This window comes from Triticum aestivum, chromosome 1B (assembly GCF_018294505.1).
Source record: "Triticum aestivum cultivar Chinese Spring chromosome 1B, IWGSC CS RefSeq v2.1, whole genome shotgun sequence".
NCBI lineage: Eukaryota > Viridiplantae > Streptophyta > Magnoliopsida > Poales > Poaceae > Triticum > Triticum aestivum.
In genome coordinates, this window is record NC_057795.1 from 549,188,492 (window position 1) to 549,212,082 (window position 23,591).

At 47.5% G+C, this 23,591-nt stretch overlaps 2 protein-coding genes and 1 pseudogene across 2 annotated transcripts; 1 reads left to right on the plus strand and 2 right to left on the minus strand.

Moving 5' to 3' along the window:
- The first annotated feature begins 1,062 nt into the window (after positions 1-1,062).
- On the plus strand, positions 1,063-3,900 carry LOC123137526 (histone H3). The gene is made up of 4 exons (XM_044557315.1): positions 1,063-1,951; positions 2,028-2,108; positions 2,831-2,906; positions 3,462-3,900. The coding sequence occupies exons 1-4, from the start codon at positions 1,739-1,741 to the stop codon at positions 3,512-3,514; spliced, it is 423 nt and encodes a 140-aa protein (XP_044413250.1). The 5' UTR covers positions 1,063-1,738; the 3' UTR covers positions 3,515-3,900.
- A 1,010-nt stretch (positions 3,901-4,910) lies between these two features.
- LOC123137523 (chlorophyll a-b binding protein of LHCII type 1) lies at positions 4,911-5,979 on the minus strand. Its single transcript, XM_044557311.1, has one exon. The coding sequence runs from the start codon at positions 5,899-5,901 to the stop codon at positions 5,104-5,106; it is 798 nt and encodes a 265-aa protein (XP_044413246.1). The 5' UTR covers positions 5,902-5,979; the 3' UTR covers positions 4,911-5,103.
- A 1,032-nt stretch (positions 5,980-7,011) lies between these two features.
- LOC123137533 (F-box/FBD/LRR-repeat protein At3g26920-like) lies at positions 7,012-9,670 on the minus strand (annotated as a pseudogene).
- Positions 9,671-23,591: the final 13,921 nt, after the last annotated feature.

Genomic DNA, 23,591 nt, shown 5'->3' on the forward strand with positions numbered 1-23,591 from the left:
GACGTACGTTAGAGGTTGTGGGGGCAGCTGCCCCCACTCGATTTTCTCATCCACGTATATACTTGATCCGTGTGTGTACTTGTCTGCCCCCACTTGGGCCAGTACCCTGCCCCCACTCAGCCCATTTTCTCGTGTATTTTTAGGAGCCCACGGATTCTAACTAAACTCTGAGGAATCAGCCCACCAAAGAATAAGAATTGCTACAGCCCACAGCTTGTGCACGTTTCACACATTGCCTTCTCGATCGCAGATTTTCATTAGCCTATTTGACTCATTGCATCCCTAACTTGTATACACACGCACGCCGCCGCCACGCAGGAGGCGGAAGCCCTGGCTGCCGCCCACCTCGCCGCTCATGGGTTGTCAGCTTGCTGCCGATAATTGCGGACTTGTCGTCCTTCATCCTTCCTGGTCTTGCATGAAGACGCCGCAGCACATCTTCCATCTCTAAATCCTGAATATGCAATTTTTCCTAATTTTAATTGACATCAAGGTAAGCCGTATACGTCATGTAGGTTCTTCTCTTTTCATTTTGTTTGTTTGTGCGATTTCTATCTTAGAAATCATGTTAGTCTCACCAATTCATATGTATAATTTACTAATTAGGGTGAATAGCCAGTTGGAACATTTTTCTTGAAACATACAAATTTTGTATAAACAACATTTTAGTGAAGAGTAAAATAGGCTAGTCCAGCCAGAGCAACTGCAATTCAATTGGGATGATCTATTAATATTTCCTAGTCCCTAAGACGATTCAACTTCATGTATGATGTGTGGTAATTTTAGGAATTCATTTAACATTTCACTTTTCGGCACAGCCATAGTGGGTTTTTTTTTCTTTCAAAATCTAACAACTACCAAGATACATGAATTAGTTCATTTGAACAATCTTTCTAGAGTGGCTTTATTTATAAAGTCGGGTATGGCTTTTCTCTAAAAAAAAATCTTTCTAGAGTTCCGTTTAAAAGGAAAAGGATTGCATATTACAATCCCAATCAGCATGATGATATAAGAAGAAAATACTTGATGTAGGGGATCGCCACTCGCGAGCCTCATCCTATAGCGTGATAGGTTGGAAGATCAATCCACATTTTAATGGCGATTAGCATGATCAATACGTGGTAATTGGTTGGGGTACGTACAACGAGGCAGAGGACATTGCATTGTGTTGCATTGTATGATAGGGGTATATGTGGTAGTTCATATGGGTGCTTATTTTGTTGCTATATCGCCATACATTCTTGCCCCCTCTCATGTTTTTTTCTGGGTCCGCCCCTGCTACTTCTAGTGTTCTTTGTACTACCTTAACAGTTGATGAATAGATCGAAATTTTTCTAAAAAAAATATGGTGATGCAAATATGCATCACATGCAGCGATTTTTTGGTAGTAGAACCTATTTTTTTTTTCTTTACATGTAGCTATAAGACTACCGTTGGAGAAACGTTTTTTCGCTCCAGAAAATCCAAAAAAGGCAGTTGTTTTTAACACGGCGTTTTTAGGGTTCCGTTGGAAATGCTCACACGTCCAACACCACAGATGAATACACACACCGAACCGATCGCGCCACGCGTCCTGGAGTCAATCCCGTGGCACCGGTTGTCCCTTGTAGTACTGTAGTAGGAGTAACGATTACTGTCCGTGATAGAGTAGTGTCAGTAGCACAAGCAAGCAGTAGTACTGTACTCACCCAGCTCACTCACTCACACTCGCGTCCCCTGCCTGCTTTCTCCCCCGGCGATGGCTCGCACGAAGCACGCGGTGGCGGCGGCGACGGCGCAGAAGCGGCTCCGCTTCGAGCTCTCCCCTCCATTGAGGCCGCCGCAGGCGCAGCCAGAGAGGAGGGAGAAGAGACCGTACCGGTTCCGGCCAGGGACGGTGGTGCTGCGCGAGATCAGGAGGTACCAGAAATCCACCGCGCTGCTCATCCCCCTCGCGCGCTTCGTCCGCCTGGTGAGTAGTGTGGCTTGGGTATCAGTGATTCAAGATGCGGAGGCTTCCTCGTCTTGTGCTGATGATTAATCTGCAGGTTAGGGAGATCACCCAGGACCTCAGTAAGCCGGGAGAGTTTTTACGCTGGACTCCTCAGGCGCTCGTCGCGCTGCAAGAGGTCGGTCAATGGCCAATGCTGAATCCTGTCGTGTACTAGTATACCTGATGGTTCAAAACAGCAACCTACACTACACTAGTTCTGAGAATCGTGAGACGCCATAATTCATAGTTTCTGAATCTGAATGCTCTAGTATTAATGCAGTTGATACATCTATTTAGCAGCATGATTCTTTTTTGGTGGCTGGTAACTCAAAACCGTAATCAACTGTCTCTGGCGTGTCTCATTGTTTGATCCACGATATAACACTGGATCTTACAAAATAATCACGCCACGCACGCAAAACTGAACTGTTGTTCAGATTACATTTTGCTTAAGGGTGTATTTAACTGAGAGGTGAGGAAGATGTGCTGACCAGCGCTGCCTAAAATTTTGATTCGGGAACAAGATCGTGGGATCCAAAAAAAAAGTGAATTTTATCATGTGATGGTTATGTGTCGGAACGCCCAAGGATTAATCTGTATCCACTATCCAGTACAACAACAGAAGTACTTTAGAACCATTCAAGTTTATTTTGCATCTATACAAGATTATTATTTGCATGATAGACTTAGTTTAATCGCCTCTTGCCAGAAATGCCTTCTTCTGCATAACATAGAGTTGACTATATATATTCAGTCTGGCCTATGAAATAAGCTGAATGTCCTAATTGTACTTTCAGTCACTGTCATGTGCATTTGCTTTGAATTGACACATGCTTTTCTTTTTCTTCCCCTCTGCAGGCTGCAGAATATGAAATGGTCGACCAATTAGAAAGGGCAAATCTCTGTGCCATCCACGCGAAACGTGTTACCATCAGTAAGTTGTCACTGAACGAACATTCCCCTTCTTTTACAATATTATGCAAAAGGAAACATGGCAGTTACAAAAGCATTTCAATTACATGACCATTTTTGCTTTTGTTTGATGTGATATCTAGTTTTGATGCCGTTTCAAGTTGCAAGAATTCTTATGAATGATGATAAGAATCCGCAATTATCAGATCTCAGCAGCTCCTCACTTTTGTTGTCAACGAACATGTCAAACAAAGAGTAGATTTGCTAACAATTATGGCTTCTGAATGGGCCATAATTCTAGTGCTGCATTTTAGATATCTAGCAGGAAATTCAAGGTTGATTATCTGCTTGTTTATTGTCTTGGCGATATAAACATAGTATCAGATCAGAGTTTTTATGTGTAGGTTTGGTTTCTGTTTCCTCATAAATGTTGGGAACTGTTTTACCATGACAAAAAGATGTCATTAGAATCATCATCATCATTCATCAAGGTTGTTTTTTCTATTGTAAGTTGTAACAAATATAAATGTTTTCAACCAGCGTGTTGCTGCTAACCTGACCTTTTTTGCTGCTACAGTGCAGAAGGACATGCAGCTCCTGAGGCGTCTCGGGGGGAGAAGGCCTTGGTGATACATAGGGAGCAAGACTCTGGTGGTACTAATTAGGACATTGACAGTAGTGTTTTAATATATGTCTGTGAGTTTATCGTTAGAAAGTAATGTAGGTATATTTTCTGTTAACATGTGTACATATGTAGTGTATGCGTGCGTGATCGCGCACGCATGTTCCACGTCTTACGGTCGTGGCCTAGCTAGTGCCCGTAGTGGCTCTCACATGATTTTGTCATCGGTTGTGCTCTTATAAATCTATATATATAGCTGCACACGTCCAGTGATAAAGTGAGTTGAGTCCAATCCCTCTATTACATTTTCATCTAGTTTGCTCGTCTTTGAAGTAGATCTGTTTCTTTGCATGTTTTGGTCTCGTCTGACCTCTCAGCCTTTGCTGCATTTGAATTAGTCTAATTCAGACAGAGCTTCTCTCTAAAACTGTCAAATGACTTGAAACTGTTGTGAATTTACATACAAACGCTTGAAACTTTTTGTTGTAACCTAATCATTTCTCTCTTAAAAGCGCCTTCAATTTCCCCAAGACCCATCACTACCAAGAGAAGATGAGATTGAAAATTTTCTCACTGAACTGGCTGAGATCAGCATGAACTTCTGTCACCAGGAAGTTCAGGTTGGTGCTACAGCACAGCCTCGAAGTTCACTCTTCAGATATGGCAAACTATCATACTGACGGTCACCTGAGGTGGCTGGGGTGGGCATGCCTATGGTATCACTGAAGATTGGATGCGCTTTCGAAGCATGGCTCGTGAAGAGATGCTTTCTAGTCCCTCAGAAATTTCCATCACTATTCATGAAAATAGCCTTGGCCTGCTTGAAATGACGCGGGTTGGCAAATGTGTAATGAAATTAATGAACTGGCGGCATATGTGTAATCAACGAAAAGTGAGGGAAGAATCTGAATTGACTTTGAAACTATTGGCTTTCGTGTAAATTTTCCGAGATCTTATATATACATAGCTTGAAAAGAAGAAGAAAACAAAGAGAAACGCCTAAACATACCAAATGATACAATGCCTGAATAGTAGGGATCTTTTCTTAAACAATGGACAGTAGAAAATTATTCCAGATAGAAGAAGATGCACCTTGCAAAGTTGCAACAAGCAAAGTTGTAACTACATGTAAATATTCTTTCTTCGCTCTTAATGGAAAATCGCGTGCAATGTCTGCAGCCATTAGTCTCCTTTTCTCGTGTATTTGAGTCTGAACTTTCTTTTACTTTTGTTATATCTTTTGGTTTACTTTGATTAAATTAGCTGTTTTCTTTCTTTTATTTTCATTTTGCTGGAATGGCTTCACCTAGTGTGAGATAAATTGGTGTTTTAACTTATGTTCGGCTCATATCAATCCGTCCTTTTTTCTGTCATCTTCTACACCGTTATCTTGCAAGTTTTTGCTTCTCTTTGTAAGTTTATCATCATTCTTGTTTGATAAACCAACCAAATAATGTTACATGACTACGAATAATCGTAGAGGCGCAAAAGAAACCAAGCCCTAGTAGCGCTTGTTTCACTGAACCCATGCTCACTCCACACTCCCGTTACCTTGGGGCAATCTCAATTCACATAGCGAACAGGCATCGCCTCATATTCACTTCCCGGGGACGAAGTTGGTGGCGAATGCCCAGGCGTTGTTGTTGACGGGATCGGCGAGGTGGTCGGCAAGGTTCTCAAGGGGCCCCTTGCCGGTGACGATGGCCTGGACGAAGAAGCCAAACATGGAGAACATGGCGAGCCGGCCGTTCTTGATCTCCTTCACCTTGAGCTCTGCAAACGCCTCGGGGTCATCGGCCAACCCCAGGGGGTCGAAGCTACCGCCGGGGTAGAGCGGGTCGACGATCTCACCGAGTGGGCCACCGGCAACGCGGTACCCCTCGACGGCGCCCATGAGCACGACCTGGCAGGCCCAGATAGCGAGAATGCTCTGCGCGTGGACGAGGCTGGGGTTGCCGAGGTAGTCCAACCCACCCTCGCTGAAGATCTGAGAACCAGCTTTGAACCACACAGCCTCACCGAACTTGACGCCGTTGCGAGCGAGGAGCTCCGGGAAGACGCAGCCAAGAGCACCGAGCATGGCCCACCGACAGTGGATCACCTCGAGCTCCCTGTTCTTCGCGAACGTCTCCGGGTCAGCCGAGAGCCCGGCCGTGTCCCAGCCGTAGTCTCCGGGGAATTCACCGGTGAGGTAGGACGGCGCATCACCGGAGAGCGGGCCGAGGTAGAGGACGCGGTCAGGGCCGTACCACGGGCTGCTGGAAGCGGCGGGCTTGGCCTTGGCCGCCGTCTTGCGCATAGTGATGCGGCCCTCGCCGAACACGTTGAAGGAGGCGATCTTGGCCTGCTTGGCGGCAAGGGCCGGAGAGGAGAGTGCCATGGTGGACAACGCCATTGCAGTTGCAGAAAACCCTCAAGAAGATTTGGTTGCTTGTCTTGTGCTTCTAAGCTGTGGTGTGTGGAAAACAGGGAGCTGCATTTGAGTTTAAATAGTGCAGGAGGCTGACTGTGAGGGGCGTTTGCTGGCAGTGACGCTTTGGTTGGATGGATGGGCCTATCCCTTGTTATCCTCTGATTGGACAATTCGTTTCTGTGATTGTGTCTTAGCATGCCACCTGTGCTTGCTGTGCTTACGTGTGAAGTGCAGCCATCAGAGAGGGGCGCAACCAATTGGAAGATGCCATGTGGACATAATATCGATTCTCCATCTTGAAACGTTCGTGCAATCCTTAGATGCTGTGGTGTCAAATGACTGGATTCCATCAGAAATTAAGCCAATTGATCCATGGTAACAAATTAAAGGCGCGCAAAAGGAATTACTCTCAGGCACTTTGTTGAACATAATGGCAAAATGGCATACTTACTACGTATTTGATGGTACAATATACAGTAGGCTGCTAATTTTCTGTTCTACTCCCTCTGTAAACAAATATAAGACGGACGTATATAACATGGGCGAAATTGGATATCTGAAACTTTGCAAGTTCATAAAAACTATATGCTACATCCATAAAATTGTGTCAGAATTTTCAGAACTCAAATCCACTGAACACAAAAATCTTGCCACATTCAGCTTCTGCAGTTCTATTTATATCAACTCCAGTTCTTTATATCAACATGCTGCTGATGCATACACAACATCAAAGGATAGTAGAGAAATAATGATTTGATAAACCGAGTAGCACTTCTCCCCAACTTTCACAGTTCATGTGGGAACAAGGTCAGCAAAACATTCATCAAAAGTTCAGAGGAATTTACCCTTTTTATGCCACCTTACAGATATAAGTGTACCAAAGAATCAGCATTCAATCTTCAAACACTATTATTCAGAAGAATGAAATAACTTAAAATAAATGTAAGACAACAAATAACAATTGCGTGTAAAGAACAACTTCTATGAACCAAAGATGCATTATTCGCTGAAACTAGCAGAAACAAGGTTGCAAACATTCCGTTTGTATGCATTCATGAATTGCAAAGTTAGATACTTAAGACAAAAGGCATGGAGGCCATCCGTTTTAACTAAAGCAAGGTGTATCATACATAAGTATAAATATAATAACTGCTGGTCCAACCAGCTTACAAAAGGCCACAGCAATAGAACATAAAATACATTACACAAGTTTGGATTTGAAGCCTGAGCGTAGACACCACCCCCTTTGTCCTGGTACAATCCTGAGTAGGCCACAAAGCATTCCGTCGCTGCGTCAAGTAGATCCGCATCCTTTCTTACAGCATCAAAAGGCTGGGACAACATATAGGCTAGAAATATAAGCTTGGGTTTCAAAAGGCAAGTCAATTTTCAAGATGGGCATCAACTACACCCGAGAAAGGATTGGAGGCTTACTGACTAGCACCACCCATTGATGATCTTGGCAGCCCAAGTTCTAATTAAATTTGGTACACACCATCTCCTAGACCCTTCTCTTTACACGTATAGCATCCTCCGTAGGGCAAGTCAAAGGGGTCGTCCATTGACAGATCATGGGTATGCTTGTTGTGTGTGAAATCATCTTTAGTGCCACATCTCATCTCAATTCGAGCATCTCGAGAAGCTCTATTTCTGACTCGTAGCAGGCTGGATTGATTAGCAACCCATCCATGCTGGCGGTGGTAAGGCAATATGATTTTCATTTCTTTAGCACTTTTGCATTCAGAACAAAGAACTTGGCGAAGTTGATAGATGAATCTCTGATGCCATCATAATTCTTCAACACCACTTTTTTGAGATGAAGCTCAAGACATTCAAGTGGGTCCAGTGGGTCATACTTCCAGACATTCTTCATACCCTCCCCTGACTGGAACTGGAGATAATGAGGAAAAAAATTACCAACAGGTTAGCAATACAATAGTTGGCTAGATTGCACGTTGATCAAATGCTTATGGTGACATTTAAAGCAAGCAACTATGTTTTATACTCACAATGATATACAGCCTCTCCAAGCAAGGGAAGCACTTGAGAAAGTTAACCACTGCGTCCAGTTTAGGGCTAGAAGGTCTGAGAACCAAAACCCTCATGGTGTGCATTTTGGTTGTTAAACTGACAGCAATCATTTTCTGCAGAACAAAGTGCAAATATAAGTATAGTAGCATGCACATAAGAATGTCGAATGCAATTGATGAAGGTTGCTGCTACCTGAAAAACTGAGCTCCCAAGGTGGAATTCATATGTGTCTTCAGACAGCATACCCAGTATCTCCAGTTTAGGTGCCGAGATTATCCGTATGCTCGCTGTGCCACCCTTTGGATTAAGTGGTAGCAATCTCTCAAGGCATGGAGCATCCTTGATGACTAACTCTTGCAAAAAGAGACCACCATCCCATGAGTCAGCGCAAAAGCCTAAACTCTTAAGAGTTTGGGAGGTGATGCAGAGGCGACCAGTGCCCATGTTTTCCTTCAGCTCAAGGCTTTCCAAGGCAGTGCAGCCAGAGAGCAAGCTCTGGAGAGGGTCCTCCGAGATGGTGACCTTTTGCAGTGTCAGTTGCTTGAGGCACGGAAACTTCAGGGACAGCCGCGCAATTAAGTCGGGGAAATGGCAGCAGTGGAATTTGGCCATGCGGAGCGTGGATGAGAAGCGGTATGTCGACAAGTGCAGCAGGTACAACTCCCCCCGGTAGCCGTATGAGCACGTGGGGGTGAGCTCCAACTCCTCTAGGTTGTCCAGGGCACGGGAACTAAGCCAGCCTTCGATCTTATCATAACAGTCTTCTGTATAGATACTCCGGGTATAGGAACCAAGCCTGCCTTCGACGCAACAGTCCTCGATTGAGAAACGGCGTGCGGGGCCACGATGCTCAGAGAGGATCTTTGGAACCAAGTTAATGATCTTGTAGTCCACTACAAGGTTCAGAGGAGCGGAACGCCAGAGCGGACGCCACCGGCGGGAGATGATCTGCGTGCGGGCGCCTTCTTTGGTGGGGAGAAGAGACACGATGATGCCGAGGACGGCATCCGGGAGGCGGCTGATGTGATCGGCACTCCCCAAATCAAAATAGCTGATGAGATCGACACTCCCCTCGTCAACGCCATCGCTGAGATCGACGCTCCCCCCATCAACATCATCAGTGAGATCGACGACCCCCACATCAACATCATCGCTAAGATCGACGCTCCTCCCAACAACATCATCGCTGAGATCGACGCTCCCCCCATCAACATCATTGCTGAGATCGACGCTCCCCCCATCAACATCATCGCAGCTCCCACTTCCCGTTGGATCTTGGTCGCAGATAAGGTGAAACTTACGCTTCTTGGAAGCCTGCACTGCCGCCGTCGCAGCGGCGGCGGCCGCCGCCGCCACCTCCCCTGTAGTCGCCGCCACCGCCGCTGCCTCCTTCGCATTTGACGCAGCAGCCGAAGCCGCCACGGCCGCCTCCTTCGCAGTCGCCGCTGCCTCCGACGCAGTCACAGCCGCCACCTCCGCCTCGTTCGCGGCAGCCGATGCCGCAGCAGACGCGGCGAACGCCGCCTCCTTAGCAGCCACCGCAGCAGCTGAGGCCGCCGCCGCCTCCTTCGCGGTCGCGGCCGCCACTGCCGCCTCCTTCTCTGCCGCTGATGCCGCGGCCGACGCGGCCAGCACCGCCTCCTTGGCCGCCCCCACAGCAGCTGAGGCCGCCGCCTCCATCTCGATTTGGTAGGGGAATTGGGGAACAAATGGATGTTTGGGAACCGCCGAGGGTTTATTCAGCGCCGTGCTGTTTGGTTACGACTGATCTGCCACCGTCCAAATTAATCAACGGTTCGGATCTGTCTATCTCGTGCGCGAAAAGAGGAATGAAAGTTGTGGTTTGGCGGCAACTCATGGAGTTTTGGCGCCAACTTACTTTTGGCCTAGGTGGCAGATATGGGCAGCGAAAAAATGAAAAAAGGTAGACGATATTTTAATTTTTCTTTGCTATTTTTTGCACCTTGCAAAAAGAAAAATATAACATTGTTTTCTTAACCTAGGACAATCGAGAAAAAAAGGATTTAGTTGATTTATTTGTAGAGAGGAGACATTGTCCAAGCCCTGCACCATGACCTCGTCGAAGGTAGGGACAACGTGGTTCAATACCGCATCTCAGACCGAGGAAAGGCGGGGGGTCGGGGTGTAGGGTCGTTCACGCCGGAGTTGGTGGGTAGTTGAGGGTGAAATCAGGGAGGGGGAGTAGCTCGTCTAGAGGAAGATGAATAGCAGTCGTTGAATTTTAATCAAATGGTCTTGGATTGAAACTAACTTTTTTCAGGCAATTGTAAAAAACAGGTTCTCCCAAAATACAAGGCTTTCACGTTGATGTTGCTATTGATCGGTTGCTTGATTTTTTTTCTAGCATTAGTTGATTCCAACGACGAGGCCAAGACGGGTCATGACGAGGCCTCATCCGGAACAAGTTGGAGCTATTTGGATGGCCCCATCATCTTTGGTGGAGGTGAGGCGAAGACTTGACGGTTATGGGAGCGGGGTGGTTGCAGATGCTATAGATAGGGGGCTTTATAGGGATGGCATGGGCCATTGGCAGCACGATGGATGAGGCGGCGAGAGAGTCGCCTGCCACAGGTGGCGGAATTAGGTGGTTTGGTTGGCGTTGAGTTGGATGGATCGGGAAGAAGAGGAAGAGCAAATCAAATGAAAGTTTCTTTCAGACAAATGTTTATCAGATGGCCCATATTTTTTCCGCTTTTTTTAGTTCATCATACTTTTGCTTTTATCTCATTGTTTTCTTTCTAACTTGTTGGATTCCCGCATTCATTAAGAAGAAAAGAGTTGATCGGTTAATTAGAGAAAACCAAGCAAAAACCGGATTGCCTGGTTAATCATGGGAAATCGGGTGAAAACTCATCACAACCGTTGAGCAACACACACAAAAGATACCTCAGGCACACCACTCCATAGAGGGCCACCGAGACGGCACACAGAAGTCATCGTCTTCACTCCTCCCCTATAAGGCATCATCGCTATCCCTAAAACTGAGCAATCGTTGAGTCAACCCACAGTGTAGAGGTTGTGTGGAGTTGTACAAAGATCCACGCTGGAACTCAGCCACCTACGACAAGACGGCGCAGCTTCGAATATAACGGGGAACTACGAAGGAGAACTAGGCACGGTTGGTGCCACATAAGATCATCGAATAAACCACCCGCTGCCCCTCATCGTACACCACCGGTACCCCGCCGCCTTAGCTTTGACTTCACAGCAACAAACCAGTCGAGGTCATCCCAAGGACACGCCAAAGAAGAGTTGACTACCTCAACCATTGTCACGTCTCTTAACATCACTCCCCTCATCATCGTTGCCACATAAGACTCGGCGAAACACCGCCGCCTTCACTGGTCCCTCTTGCTAGTGCCCAGCTCCAAAGACGAAGCCCCAAGAGGGAATATGACAACAAGATCACACAAGATCAAGGATTTCATCGAAGTTGCAGCGAACGTCGGATCCGCACGGGGGAGGGTACGGCAGCAATGCCTCTAGGAAGGTCAGTGACAGCCATAGTCGCCACCATCGCTGGTCAGGGCCACAGCCGAGACATGGTCTTCACCCAAGCTCCCAACACCACCTCAGCCGCACATCACACTGCCGCCGGCAAGCCCACCAAACATTACTATCGCGGACCAACCGGGCGACCAAAGAGCGTAGAGCAACCACCACAGCCAACCGCAAATCATGGAGACCACCCGCTGCTATTTCGCAACGCCAACCACGGTCGGGTCCACCCACAGTTGAAATAAATGAGGGCAACCGGACATGGAACGAGCCGCCATGCCCTGTTGGGCACCATGCAGGCAAAGGAACATAGGAACATCGCCCGAGGCCAAGAACCATTCCCGGTCGTAGCCCTGCAACAAAACCTTGATGTGCACCATGCACGCCACTGCATGCCTACCAGAGGCCGAGGGGGCTCACCCCACAGCAGCAACATCCTCATCTGCCCGAGCTGCAATCGCCCCAGGCACCTCACAACCGCAGGCCAAGACCAACACACGCATTGGCGATGCTCCGATCCCCTGGCGGTAGATCCGCGCCAGAGCAATGGTCATGCATCTCGCATGGCTGCTGTGAGCGCGCCATGCCAAATCTGCATTGCCCGGTGCAAGAGAGCACCGACACCTCCCCCTCACGCCACTATTGCACTCCTGCGCCGCCCCTAGCTGCTACCCTAAGCCGCCGCAAGCCCGGCATAGAGGTGTCTAAGGCAAAATCTTTGATGGCAGTTTGAAAAAACTTGGTTTACTGCATTTAGTAGCCCCTGTTCACATAGCATGCTAGACTTAGCTGCTGTACTACTGCATCTAGAACATAACATGCTAATGCAGAAGAACATAAAAGCAAGAACATAACAGGAAGATGCATGCATACCTTCTGTCTATCAGACATGATAGTATAAGGCCCAAATTTCCAAATTTCTCCTCCTAGACATATCTTCAGTTGGTGTAGAAACCAACACCAGTTATTTGTGTCCTCTTGTCGAACAAGGCAACAACAACAAATGCAAGTGGGAAAATATTATTATTCCCATCTCTTCCAGTGGCAGCTAGGATTTGAGCATCAGTGGTGAGCTTAATAAAGCATCCATCAACACATGTTGTTGCAACCAAAGAACAATTTAAACTTCTACAAAGCATTACTAAACTATATACTTAAGTCACAAAAAAGAACTATAAAGCACCACTACATTATATATTTAAGTCAGTAGAAAGAACTATAAAGCATTACTAACCAATGAATGGTCCCATTGAGAAATCCCTCCCTTGCTCCATTTATGTAGAAGAACATAACATGAAACCTTGGTCCTGGATGTGGTATTTTTGTAGATGGTTTTGGAGTAACTGTTGCAACTACAACTCTACTATCAGGGTTTGTATCCATGATGGTCTGAGCATAATCCCTAAGTCTGAGATACTGCTTCTTGTGCTCTCCTAGCACAGCTTCTACAATAAGGTTTTTGGCCCTATAGGCCATGTGCCTTGGCACATCAACCCCACACTTCTCATTGCAATTGTCAATCAGAGTGTGTATGCCGGTGGCTGGATCAGACCTGAACAATGACTCATAGGTCTTTGCAAGCCACTTGGCACTAATCCTTGATGTCTCAGTGCTGTTAGGGCAAGTGTGCTCCAGCCTTATTTCTTAATAGCAAAAGTCTTCTCCCCTTTGATAACTGCAGCAATTATGCAAAACTGGCAGTGCTCTTGCTTACAACAGGCAATGATCCTTTGGTCTGAATTTCTGTGATATCTAAAGTCTCTGGCCTGTGTGATGTGCAAGCTCAACAAAGCATCTCTGAATTGCTGCTGATTCTTAAAGCACATGTACAGACATAATTGCTGATGTGGTTGCTCAAGTTTGTCATTGTACCAGATCCTTGGTTTCCTTTTCTTGGCCCTACTATTCCTCCCTTTAGGTAGAACAAATGACAGTGGCTCATGTCCATCATCTTCATCCTCAAATAGCAACCCGTCATCTTCTTCATCTGATGAAGGAATGAAATCAGGTTGCACCTCATCCAACACACTTGAATGCGAACTAGTAGTAGAGCCTCTCCTAACTACCAGCTTCTTCCTCCTTTTTGTAGGGTTTTGCATTGCTGCTTCTTCTATTGCAACAACATTGACCTCATCCTCCTTCTCCTGCTCCTCCTCCTCCTCCTCCATCTCAAACAAATCCTCGACCTCAGTGTCACCCTCATAATGTACTTGTTCCTCTTCTGAATCCTCATCTGAATCTTCATCTTCAACTTCTTGCTCTGCTAGTTTATTCTCCTCAATTATCTCGGTGTCTTCACATATCCTGTACTTCTCCATGCAGAAAGGATTGTTATCACTGTCATATGCAGCAGCCTCAGAGTCATCACTGTTATTATGTCCCTCCTCTAGCAGTGCCTCTTCCTCCATTACATCTTTGAGCTTCCCCTTACTGAAAGTTCTGCTCTCTTGTGTGCACTGACTATGAAAAACAACACCTTCTTTATCTACATCAAGAACTGCAGGCTCACTGAGATCATACACTAAAGGTGGTTCATACAATATAGTTGCTAAATCTTCTTCTCTCCTCTGACAGACGTTGTTGTACTTTGATCTCACTAAATCTTCTTCTATTGGACATACAAAAGGTGCAATTGCCCTCACTAGCAAATTCAGAACTAAACTATGCTCATATTCCTTCTTAAGTTGCTGCAGTTTGATGTTTGTGTCAATCAATTCTAACCCATGCTCTCTTTCCTCTCCTCTGACTAAATTCTTCATGTGGTACAGTTCATCAGAGAAGGAATAACCTTGTGTGTGCATCAGTGCATATAAGTTCAGAAATGTCACATCTGAGCTCAGTGGCAGATCCAGGATTTCCGACTTAGGTGTTCAAAATTTTCTTTTACCCAATGTGATACCCAAAATATTTACTGTGCAACTCTGCAATTTTCATGGTAATAAACAAGTCATGGCGTCTTGCACACAAAATGTAACAAAATATTTACTGTGCAACTCTGCAATTTTCATGGTAATAAACAAGTCATGGCGTCTTGCACATAAAATGTAACAAAATGCATTTTTTTTCTTTCAAATAGGAATAGTAATAAGGCGCCTATGTAATACTCCCTCCGTCCGGAAATACTTGTCATCAAAAGGGATAAATGGGGATGTATCTAGATGTATTTTAGTTCTAAATAATCTCTTTTTATTCATTTTGATGATAAGTATTTTCGGACGGAGGGAGTAGATGAGATGGTTCAGAAATAGAAATGGTAACTGGGAGCCAGGGGATCAAGTTAGTGGTGCTGGGCCAGTCGGGTCGTGTGCAAGAGTGTCAAAACGAGATGGTCTTGTTGGATGAGGTGCAGGAAGCATGTAGTAAATGAACGTGACCTACATATCTTAAACTACAGCATGGTTAAGACACATATCTAATGGACGCGTCTAGTGGGCGCTGGGTGCCCGCTAGCGCTCTTGAGCGTCCTGTTTTTTTCCATATAATGCGCGTAGCGTGTTGCTACTTAATCGTTCCTGTGACTAAAAAGCACACTGCTAATTAATCATCCTCTATGTGGTTTTATCTCACGTGATGGATGTCTACATGCCGCTGCATTAATGTTCCTCATATTCGTTCCTTGTGCATTAATTTTTGGTTTTCAGAATTATAAAAGACATATCTTCTAAACCGCGTGTCAAAATTCAAATCCATTTTCACCGTTGATACCCTCGCGACGCGCTCTTCAAAAATAGATCCCGCATGGGGATGTTTCGACAAACTAGTCTTCCTATCAACTAAACATGAATGTGTGTGCAACTAGACTACATTGCCGTGCCAACTGAGCATATGTGTGTGCCATTAGTCTTGCCAACTAAACATCAATGTGTGTGCAACTATACTATATTGTCGCTCAACTGAGTATATATGTGTGTAATTAGGTCTGCAAACTAAATATCAATGTGTGTGCAACTAGACTCCATTACCGCGTCAATTGCACATATGTGTGTGTAACTAGACTACATTGCCGCTCTTCTGGTCCTTTCTTCGAACCCCCAATTGTCAACGGCCAGCGTGCTCCTTTGGTGGATTAGAAATATGACTATTGCTTTCCAATTAGCTGTTTTTGCATTAATTGCAACTTCCTCAGTCTTAGTAATTAGTGTACCCCTTGTATTTGCTTCTCCTGATGGTTGGTCAAATAATAAAAATGTTGTATTTTCTGGTACATCATTATGGATTGGACTAGTCTTTCTCGTAGCTATTCTGAATTCTCTCATTTCTTAAATTAAATTTGGTTAATATTTATTAATCCCATAAAAAAGAAATAATAAAGGCCATTTCTTCTAAAAAATTAGAATAGTGAGACGTATTAAAACGCAATTTGCGTTCTGAATTGCTAGCTCTTCTCTTTCAGTATTATGAAATTCCATTCCCATTAGAATATTCATTGACAGAGTGCCCTGGGATCTCATGCTCTGCATCGAGCGAAGATGCGGAAAACAGAATCGAGGTGACGAAGACGACAGAGTGGCTAAGGCCTCTTTTTTCTAGCGAGACGGATGGATCGAGCGGTTTCTTCAGCGGTCTGACTGGATGTGTCGCGTAGTGCGGCCGCTCGACACAACCAAATCATGCGCGCACACTTTTTAGATTTTAGGATATCTAATATACACTGTATATAGATTTTTCTTCCCAAAAATTTTGGGTGTACATCTGTACACCCATGACCTCAGGTGGATCCGCCCCTGTCTGAGTTGCATATCTTCCTATCCAGATTATGTTGTGCATCAAAATGAATCTGAACATCCCAAACAGCATCATCCAAACTACAATTGACAGCACAAATTTACACTGTCATAAGCAACTAACCCTAGCCCCCTGTTTTGAAATATACAGAAAGAAGGAGAGAAGAGAGAAACTTACAACACGCCGCCAGTAGCTCCACTGGTCCACTGATGGCTACTGCTAGGGTTGGCCACCCATATCTCTGCCAGCTTCACCCTGTCCTCCATGGACAGCGTGGCCTCCTCCTCCAAATCCTCGCCGTCTGCGCTAGAGTAGTACAAACTGGAGCCGTCGACGTCGTCCAAACCTAAGTGGTAATCGCTCCCGAGGCCAGGAAGGTCTCCGTACCCGCCCGCACTGTCGTGGATCTAAGTCTGACAGTAGAGTGGGGGGTAGGTATGGAGAGGCAAGGTTCTAGCTATGGAGAGGTTGTAAACACAAGAGATGTACGAGTTCAGGCCCTTCTCGGAGGAAGTAAAAGCCCTACGTCTCGGAGCCCGGAGGCGGTCGAGTGGATTATGTGTATATGGATTACAGGGTGCCGAACCCTTCTGCCTGTGGAGGGGGGTGACTTATATAGAGTGCGCCAGGACCCCAGCCAGCCCACGTAATGAAGGGTTTAAGGTACATTAAGTCCGGGGCGTTACTGGTAACGCCCCACATAAAGTGTCTTTACTATCATAAAGTCTACTTAATTACAGACCGTTGCAGTGCAGAGTGCCTCTTGACCTTCTGGTGGTCGAGTGAGTCTTCGTGGTCGAGTCCTTCAAGTCAGTCGAGTGAGTCCCTCGTAGGTCGACTGGAAGGTGATCTCTTCTAAGGGTGTCCTTGGGCAGGGTACTTAGATCAGGTCTGTGACCCTACCCTAGGTACATGACTCCATCATTAGCCCCCGAATGGATTGAGGCTTGAGTGATGAAGGAGTTGATGTTGTTTCCGATTAGCCTTCGCATACTGGTCGTGCGTTGTTTTGAACTAAAAAATCTCTTTGTTGATAGTGAGCAACTTTTCTTCAGTCGACTCGATCCATTCTTTTCCTTCGTCGAGTGATCTTTTGGACTTCGCCGATTTCCGAGCGACGGATCGCAGGAAATCCCGCGTTTGGCAGACCGATCTGCCGTTCGCGGATTCCGCGGGATGCGAAATTTGGGGAAGCGCGCGAAGCGGGGCGGACCGCGGTGTTCGGACGGGACAGGGCATAGACGCCTCGATCCCCGCGCCGCTTTTTTCGCCACGTATCGCGTCCGCGTAACTGTTCAGGATATGATTAGATCGACCGGGCCCACCTGTCATCCACTCGGAAGGGATCTTATAAATGCGCCCGGCGAGGGTTTTTTGAACAGTGCCTCAGCATTCTCTCTCTGCTCCCTTCGTCTCCGCCCAACGCGCTCGCTCTCGCCTCCGCACAACTTCCCCTCGCGCGTCCCGCCGGCAGCCATGGTCAAGGAGAAGACGGCGGCGTTGGAACGCGCGAAGAAGGCGTCGGCGACGGAGAAGGCGAAGGGGAGATCCACCAGTCGTGGCGGGTCTTCGTCTAGATCTCGCCTGCCGAAAGGCTGGGTCCAGGGAGATTGGATCCAGTCGACCATCACGGAGAAGGATCTCCTCGACATGGCCAACGAGGGCCTGATCCCTCATGGAGCTGCGAGGCTTCCGGGGAAAGAGTGGCAGCCCCAGCCGGAAGAGGGTGAGTGCGTGCTTCTGGCTACCCATGTCGACCGCGGATTTTCTTTGCCGCCGAGCATTTTCTTCCGTGGTTTCTTGAACTTCTTTGGAGCGCAACTCCACCACTTCACCCCGAATTCTATCGCCTATCTTGCCGCGTTTGTGTCCATGTGTGAGAGTTTTCTGGGTTGTCGACCGCATTGGGGTTTGTTCAAGCACATATTCACGTGTCGCTCTCAGACCGTGAAGAAGGCGAGCCCAGGCGACGAAAAAACCCGAGTTGTCCAAATGTGTGGGGGTCTGGGGATCCAGGTGAGGAACAAGAGCACCTTCCCAGCCATGACATTTCCCGAGTCAGTCAGAGGCTGGCAGTCGACCTGGTTCTACTGCCAGGATCAGTCGACGCCGGGGCAGTCGAGTGGACTCCCTCAGTTCACCATGGGCCGAGTGAACAAGCCCTCCTCTCTGAAGGTGATTCCGGAGGAGAAAGCTGACGTGAAGATGCTGATGGAGCGTGTAGTTCAGTTGGTTCGGGAGGGAGTGACGGGTATGGATCTCCTGGAGGTTTTTCTTAGGCGTCGTATCCAGCCTCTTCAGTTCCGGAGCCATTGCATGTGGTTGTACTGCGGGACTGAGGATGTGACTCGGGTCAATCCAGAAACAGTCGACGATGCCACTCTGGAAAGGTGGATGGCCGCTGTTACTGGGAACAAGGATAACCCTCGCGGAGCCAGAAGGATTCCTCCACTCGACTGCCACAGTGATCCAAACAAGGTATGTCTGCTCCACTTCCCATTGTATTCTCGTCACATTTATTTCTGTTTTCTCTGCCGATCGGTCGACTGATCTTTGTCTTGATGTCTATCAGGCCCTCACTGAGCTGTACTCGATGCCCAACAGAGCACAGACTCCGACTGAGGAGGGAGAAGCAAGCGGGGGCGAGAGCCAGGAGGAGGAGTGGGACTCGGACACCGCTGAGGATGATGATGATGATGATGACGATGATGACGATGTTGATGATGATGAGGATGAGGAAGAGGAGGAGGAGGAGGTTGCACCACCGCGCTCGGAAAGGCGGTCGAAGCTTGTCCATGACCCTGCGACTGAACGTGGCAAGGGGGTTGCGACTGTCACACAGTCGACCAAGCGCCCTCGGACCACCTCTCCGGCGCCGACTGAAAAGGCGTCGAAGCAGCCCAGGGCGGCCCCGTCAAAGCCGACCAAGCTCCTGCCGAAGATGAAGGTGTCCATCCCCACCATATCAGGGTAATCATGCTGCTTAAGTCTTCTTGTTTTGTATGAACTTTATCTCTGGTTGGCGCTGGAGTTAGTCGACTGATTCTTTGGAGTTGCAGTGCTGCTACTTCTGAGACCTCAGCCCGGGCTGACGACCATGAGATGGAGGACGCAACAACCTCAAAACCTGGTACTATACTCTTAACACCGTTTCTAGTCGACTGACTCATGATCTCTGACTCTGATTCTTTTCTGTAGCTCCATCCAATGTTGTTATCACTCTCCCTGATGATGATGAAGATGAGGAACCGCTGAAGCACAGAAGGAGTAGGAAAGCGTCTGCCGGCAGGGTGCTCCAGGATGTGACGGTGCCTGAGACCCTGGTCGCGGAGGAAGAGAACACCACTCGACACACTGTGTCCTTCGCAGATCCACTGACGAGTGCTCTGCAGCCCTCCCTCTTCACGACGCACCACGTCCCAGAGGACCAAGCTGGCGCCGCGAAGGAGGCGATACGCCAGGCAGGGATCATGATGGAGCAGTTGAAGACCATCCGGGATGCGAGCCAGGCAGCTTACGACGCCAGTTCCGCCCTTCAAAGCAATGTTCAGGTCAGTCGACCACCACTTGTTCTGTTAGGATATGCTATCAAAAACTTTTCTTTCCAGAATTTATAGTAATCACCCACTGGGTGTGTCGATTTAAACTCCGTGTTAGCGGGGGCACGCTGAGTGCACCCGCTGGGTGTAGTCCCCAAGGCTAAGGTCGACTGCTGGCAGTCGGCCTTAGGCTTTATAAGTTCAGTCTTTCCGTCATTCGACTATGGCGAATTGGATTTCGCAAACCGGTGGGGGCACGCTGAGTGCACCCACTGGGTGTAGTCCCCAAGGCTAAGGTCGACTGCTGGCAGTCGGCCTTAGGCTTTATAAGTTCAGTCTTTCCGTCATTCGACTATGGCGAATGGATTTCGCAAACCGGTGGGGGCACGCTGAGTGCACCCACTGGGTGTAGTCCCCGAGACTGTGGTCGACTGCTTGCAGTCGATTACAGTCTTAAAGAATACATCTTGTTTTTTTTTGAGGTCGACTGGTCGACTCTGTCTTCAATAGGATTAGTGGGGGCACGCTGAGTGCACCCACTGGGTGTAGTCCCCGAGACTACGGTCGAATGCTTGTATTCGGCTGTAGTCTTAGAAACGCATGATTTTTCCTGTTCCACTCGGAAGTGAATTATCTTTGACATTTAGTCGATTGATTCTTCGCAGAGATCCTGTGACCTTGCGGCTCGCTACACTGAGCTGGAAAACAAGCACATTCAGCTCGAGCTGGATTTGAAGCTGGCTCAGGAGAATCTGACGAAGGCAAAGGAGGAGACCAAAGGTATGTTTGGTGAGACCTCGACGACTGCTTTTTCCCTTTATTTGTTTCAAAATCTGATCTTGCTGTAACTTGCAGGTAAGGTGAAGGAGGCCCAACAGAAAAAAGACCTTGAACTAGCTGAGAAGATCAAGCTTGCCGACGAGAAGTTAGCTTCAGTCACCAAGCTTGAACAAGAAAATACCAATCTGAAAGCTGCTCTTGGGAAGAAAAATGATCTGGAGGCCTTCCTGAGTGGTCTTGCCAAGAAGCTGTTCCTTATGCTTGAAGGTAAACCTTTATGCTCAACAATCATTTTCAACTGTGATTTTTCCATTCGACCATTGCCTTGACTCGGTGATCGCCCTTGCAGAATTTTGTCAAGACTTTGAAGAAGAGACTAGCCGGCTGGAACCAAACCTTGACCCCGTCAATTCTCCGGTGAACGACGAAGTTGCCATGAATGTTTTCCGACTGGAGTCCCGTGTTGCAGCTGTCGTGGACTATCTTGCAAGGCTGAAGGTCGCCACATCTCGCATCGACTCAACGCTCTGGCCCAGGGAGACACTCCAGCACGACCTCGAGTCGCTGATGGCTCGCTTGAACACGGTCCCTGGTCGAGTGCAGGAGTGGAAAAAGTCCTCGGCTCGGTGCGGTGCAGATGTTGCTCTGTGTCTGGCCCGAGTCCACTGCAAAGATGCGCGAGAAGACAAGCTGGCGGCCCTCCGGGTGGCCAACACCAAGAAACACGACTTCAGGTCCTTTATGGAAACTTTCATTGCTGCTGCCACTCGGATCGCAGATGGAATTGATCTTGATGAGTTTGTTGCACCTTCCAGCCCTCCACAGGAGGGGTAAAAAACTTCTTTTAAGCTCGACGCTTTAAATTTGCCTCGGTATGCCGAGTGGAGTTGTAACCGATAAACCTTAACAGGCTTAGCGCCTGAGCACTTTCGGTTCCTTTAGGTATCGTTCCGAACTTGAATTTGATGTTTGAATATTATTGCTTTTGGCTTGAAATGTCTTTTGCAGGTTCAAAGCAAGACGCTCACTGCAGTCGACTTATTCCTTAATCCACTTAGGCGAGCACTGGGCTGCAGCTAAGCCCCCGAGTGAGAGGTTTGCTCTTCACTCGGTAGGATTTTTATATCTTAGGCGAGCACTGGGCTGCAGCTAAGCCCCCGAGTGAGAGGTTTGCTCTCCACTTGGTAGGATTTTTATATCTTAGGCGAGCACTGGGCTGCAGCTAAGCCCCCGAGTGAGAGGTTTGCTCTTCACTCGGTAGGATTTTTATATCTTAGGCGAGCACTAGGCTGCAGCTAAGCCCCCGAGTGAGAGGTTTGCTCTTCACTCGGTAGGATTTTTATATCTTAGGCGAGCACTGGACTGCAGCTAAGCCCCCGAGTGAGAGGTTTGCTCTTCACTCGGTAGGATTTTATATCTTAGGCGAGCACTTGGGCTGCAGCTAAGCCCCCGAGTGAGAGGTTTGCTCTTCACTCGGTAGGATTTTTATATCTTAGGCGAGCACTGGGCTGCAGCTAAGCCCCCGAGTGAGAGGTTTGCTCTTCACTCGGTAGGATTTTTATATCTTAGGCGAGCACTGGGCTGCAGCTAAGCCCCGAGTGAGAGGTTTGCTCTTCACTCGGTAGGATTTTTATATCTTAGGCGAGCACTGGGGCAAGCCCCGGGGGTTCTCACTCGTAGGATTTATCTAGGGAGCACTGGCCTGGGAGCTCCGAGGAGGTTTTGCTCTTCACTCGGTAGGATTTTGATAACTTAGGCGAGTACTTAGACTGCAGCTAAGCCTCCGAGTGGAAGTATGGCTTACCACTCAGTAGGATTTTGATAACTTAGGCGAGTACTTGGACTGCAGCTAAGCCTCCGAGTGGAAGTCTGGCTTACCACTCGGTAGGATTTTGATAACTTAGGCGAGTACTTGGTCTGCAACTAAGCCTCCGAGTGGAAGTCTGGCTTACCACTCGGTAGGATTTTTATAACTTAGGCGAGTACTTGGACTGCAGCTAAGCCTCAGAGTGGAAGTCTGGCTTACCACTCGGTAGGATTTTTATAACTTAGGCGAGCACTGGGCTGGCAGCTAAGCCCCGAGTGAGAGGTTTGCTCTTCACTCGGTAGGATTTTTATAACTTAGGCGAGTACTTGGACTGCAGCTAAGCCTCCGAGTGGAAGTCTGGCTTACCACTCGGTAGGATTTTTATAACTTAGGCGAGCACTGGGCTGCAGCTAAGCCCCCGAGTGAGAGGTTTGCTCTTCACTCGGTAGGATTTTTATAACTTAGGCGAGTACTTGGACTGCAGCTAAGCCTCCGAGTGAAAGTCTGGCTTACCACTCGGTAGGATTTTTATAACTTAGGCGAGCACTGGGCTGCAGCTAAGCCCCCGAGTGAGAGGTTTGCTCTTCACTCGGTAGGATTTTTATATCTTAGGCGAAACGGATTCGCAGCTAAGCCTCCGAGTGGGAGTCTGGCTCACCACTCGGTAAGGATTTTTACAAACTTAGGCGAAACGGATTCGCGGCTAAGTCACCCACTGAGGGGAAAATTTTATTGGACAAAAATAAAAGTGACAAAAATTATGGAGGAACTATGACACTATTATTTTGAAATCCATGAACTACAGGAGTACTTTATTGCAACTCATCCGAGTGATAAACTTAAGTGTAAAATGGGCGGAGTAGTTCCGCGTTCCAAGCTCGGGGCTCGTCGATATTATGTTCGACGTTGTAAAGACGGTACGCCCCGTTGTGGAGAACTTTGGTGACGATGAAGGGTCCTTCCCAAGAAGGAGCAAGCTTGTGATGTTTCTTCTGATCCACTCGGAGAACTAAATCTCCTTCCTGGAAGGCTCGACCCCTCACATTTCTGGCGTGGAAACGACGCAAATCTTGTTGGTAGATGGTCGATCGGATCAGAGCCATCTCCCTTTCTTCCTCTAAAAGGTCGACTGCGTCCTGCCGCGCTTGTTCAGCTTCTGCTTCGTTGTAGATCTCAACTCGAGGAGCATTGTGGAGAAGATCACTCGGCAAGACTGCTTCAGCTCCGTAGACCAAGAAGAATGGAGTTCTTCCGGTCGATCGATTAGGTGT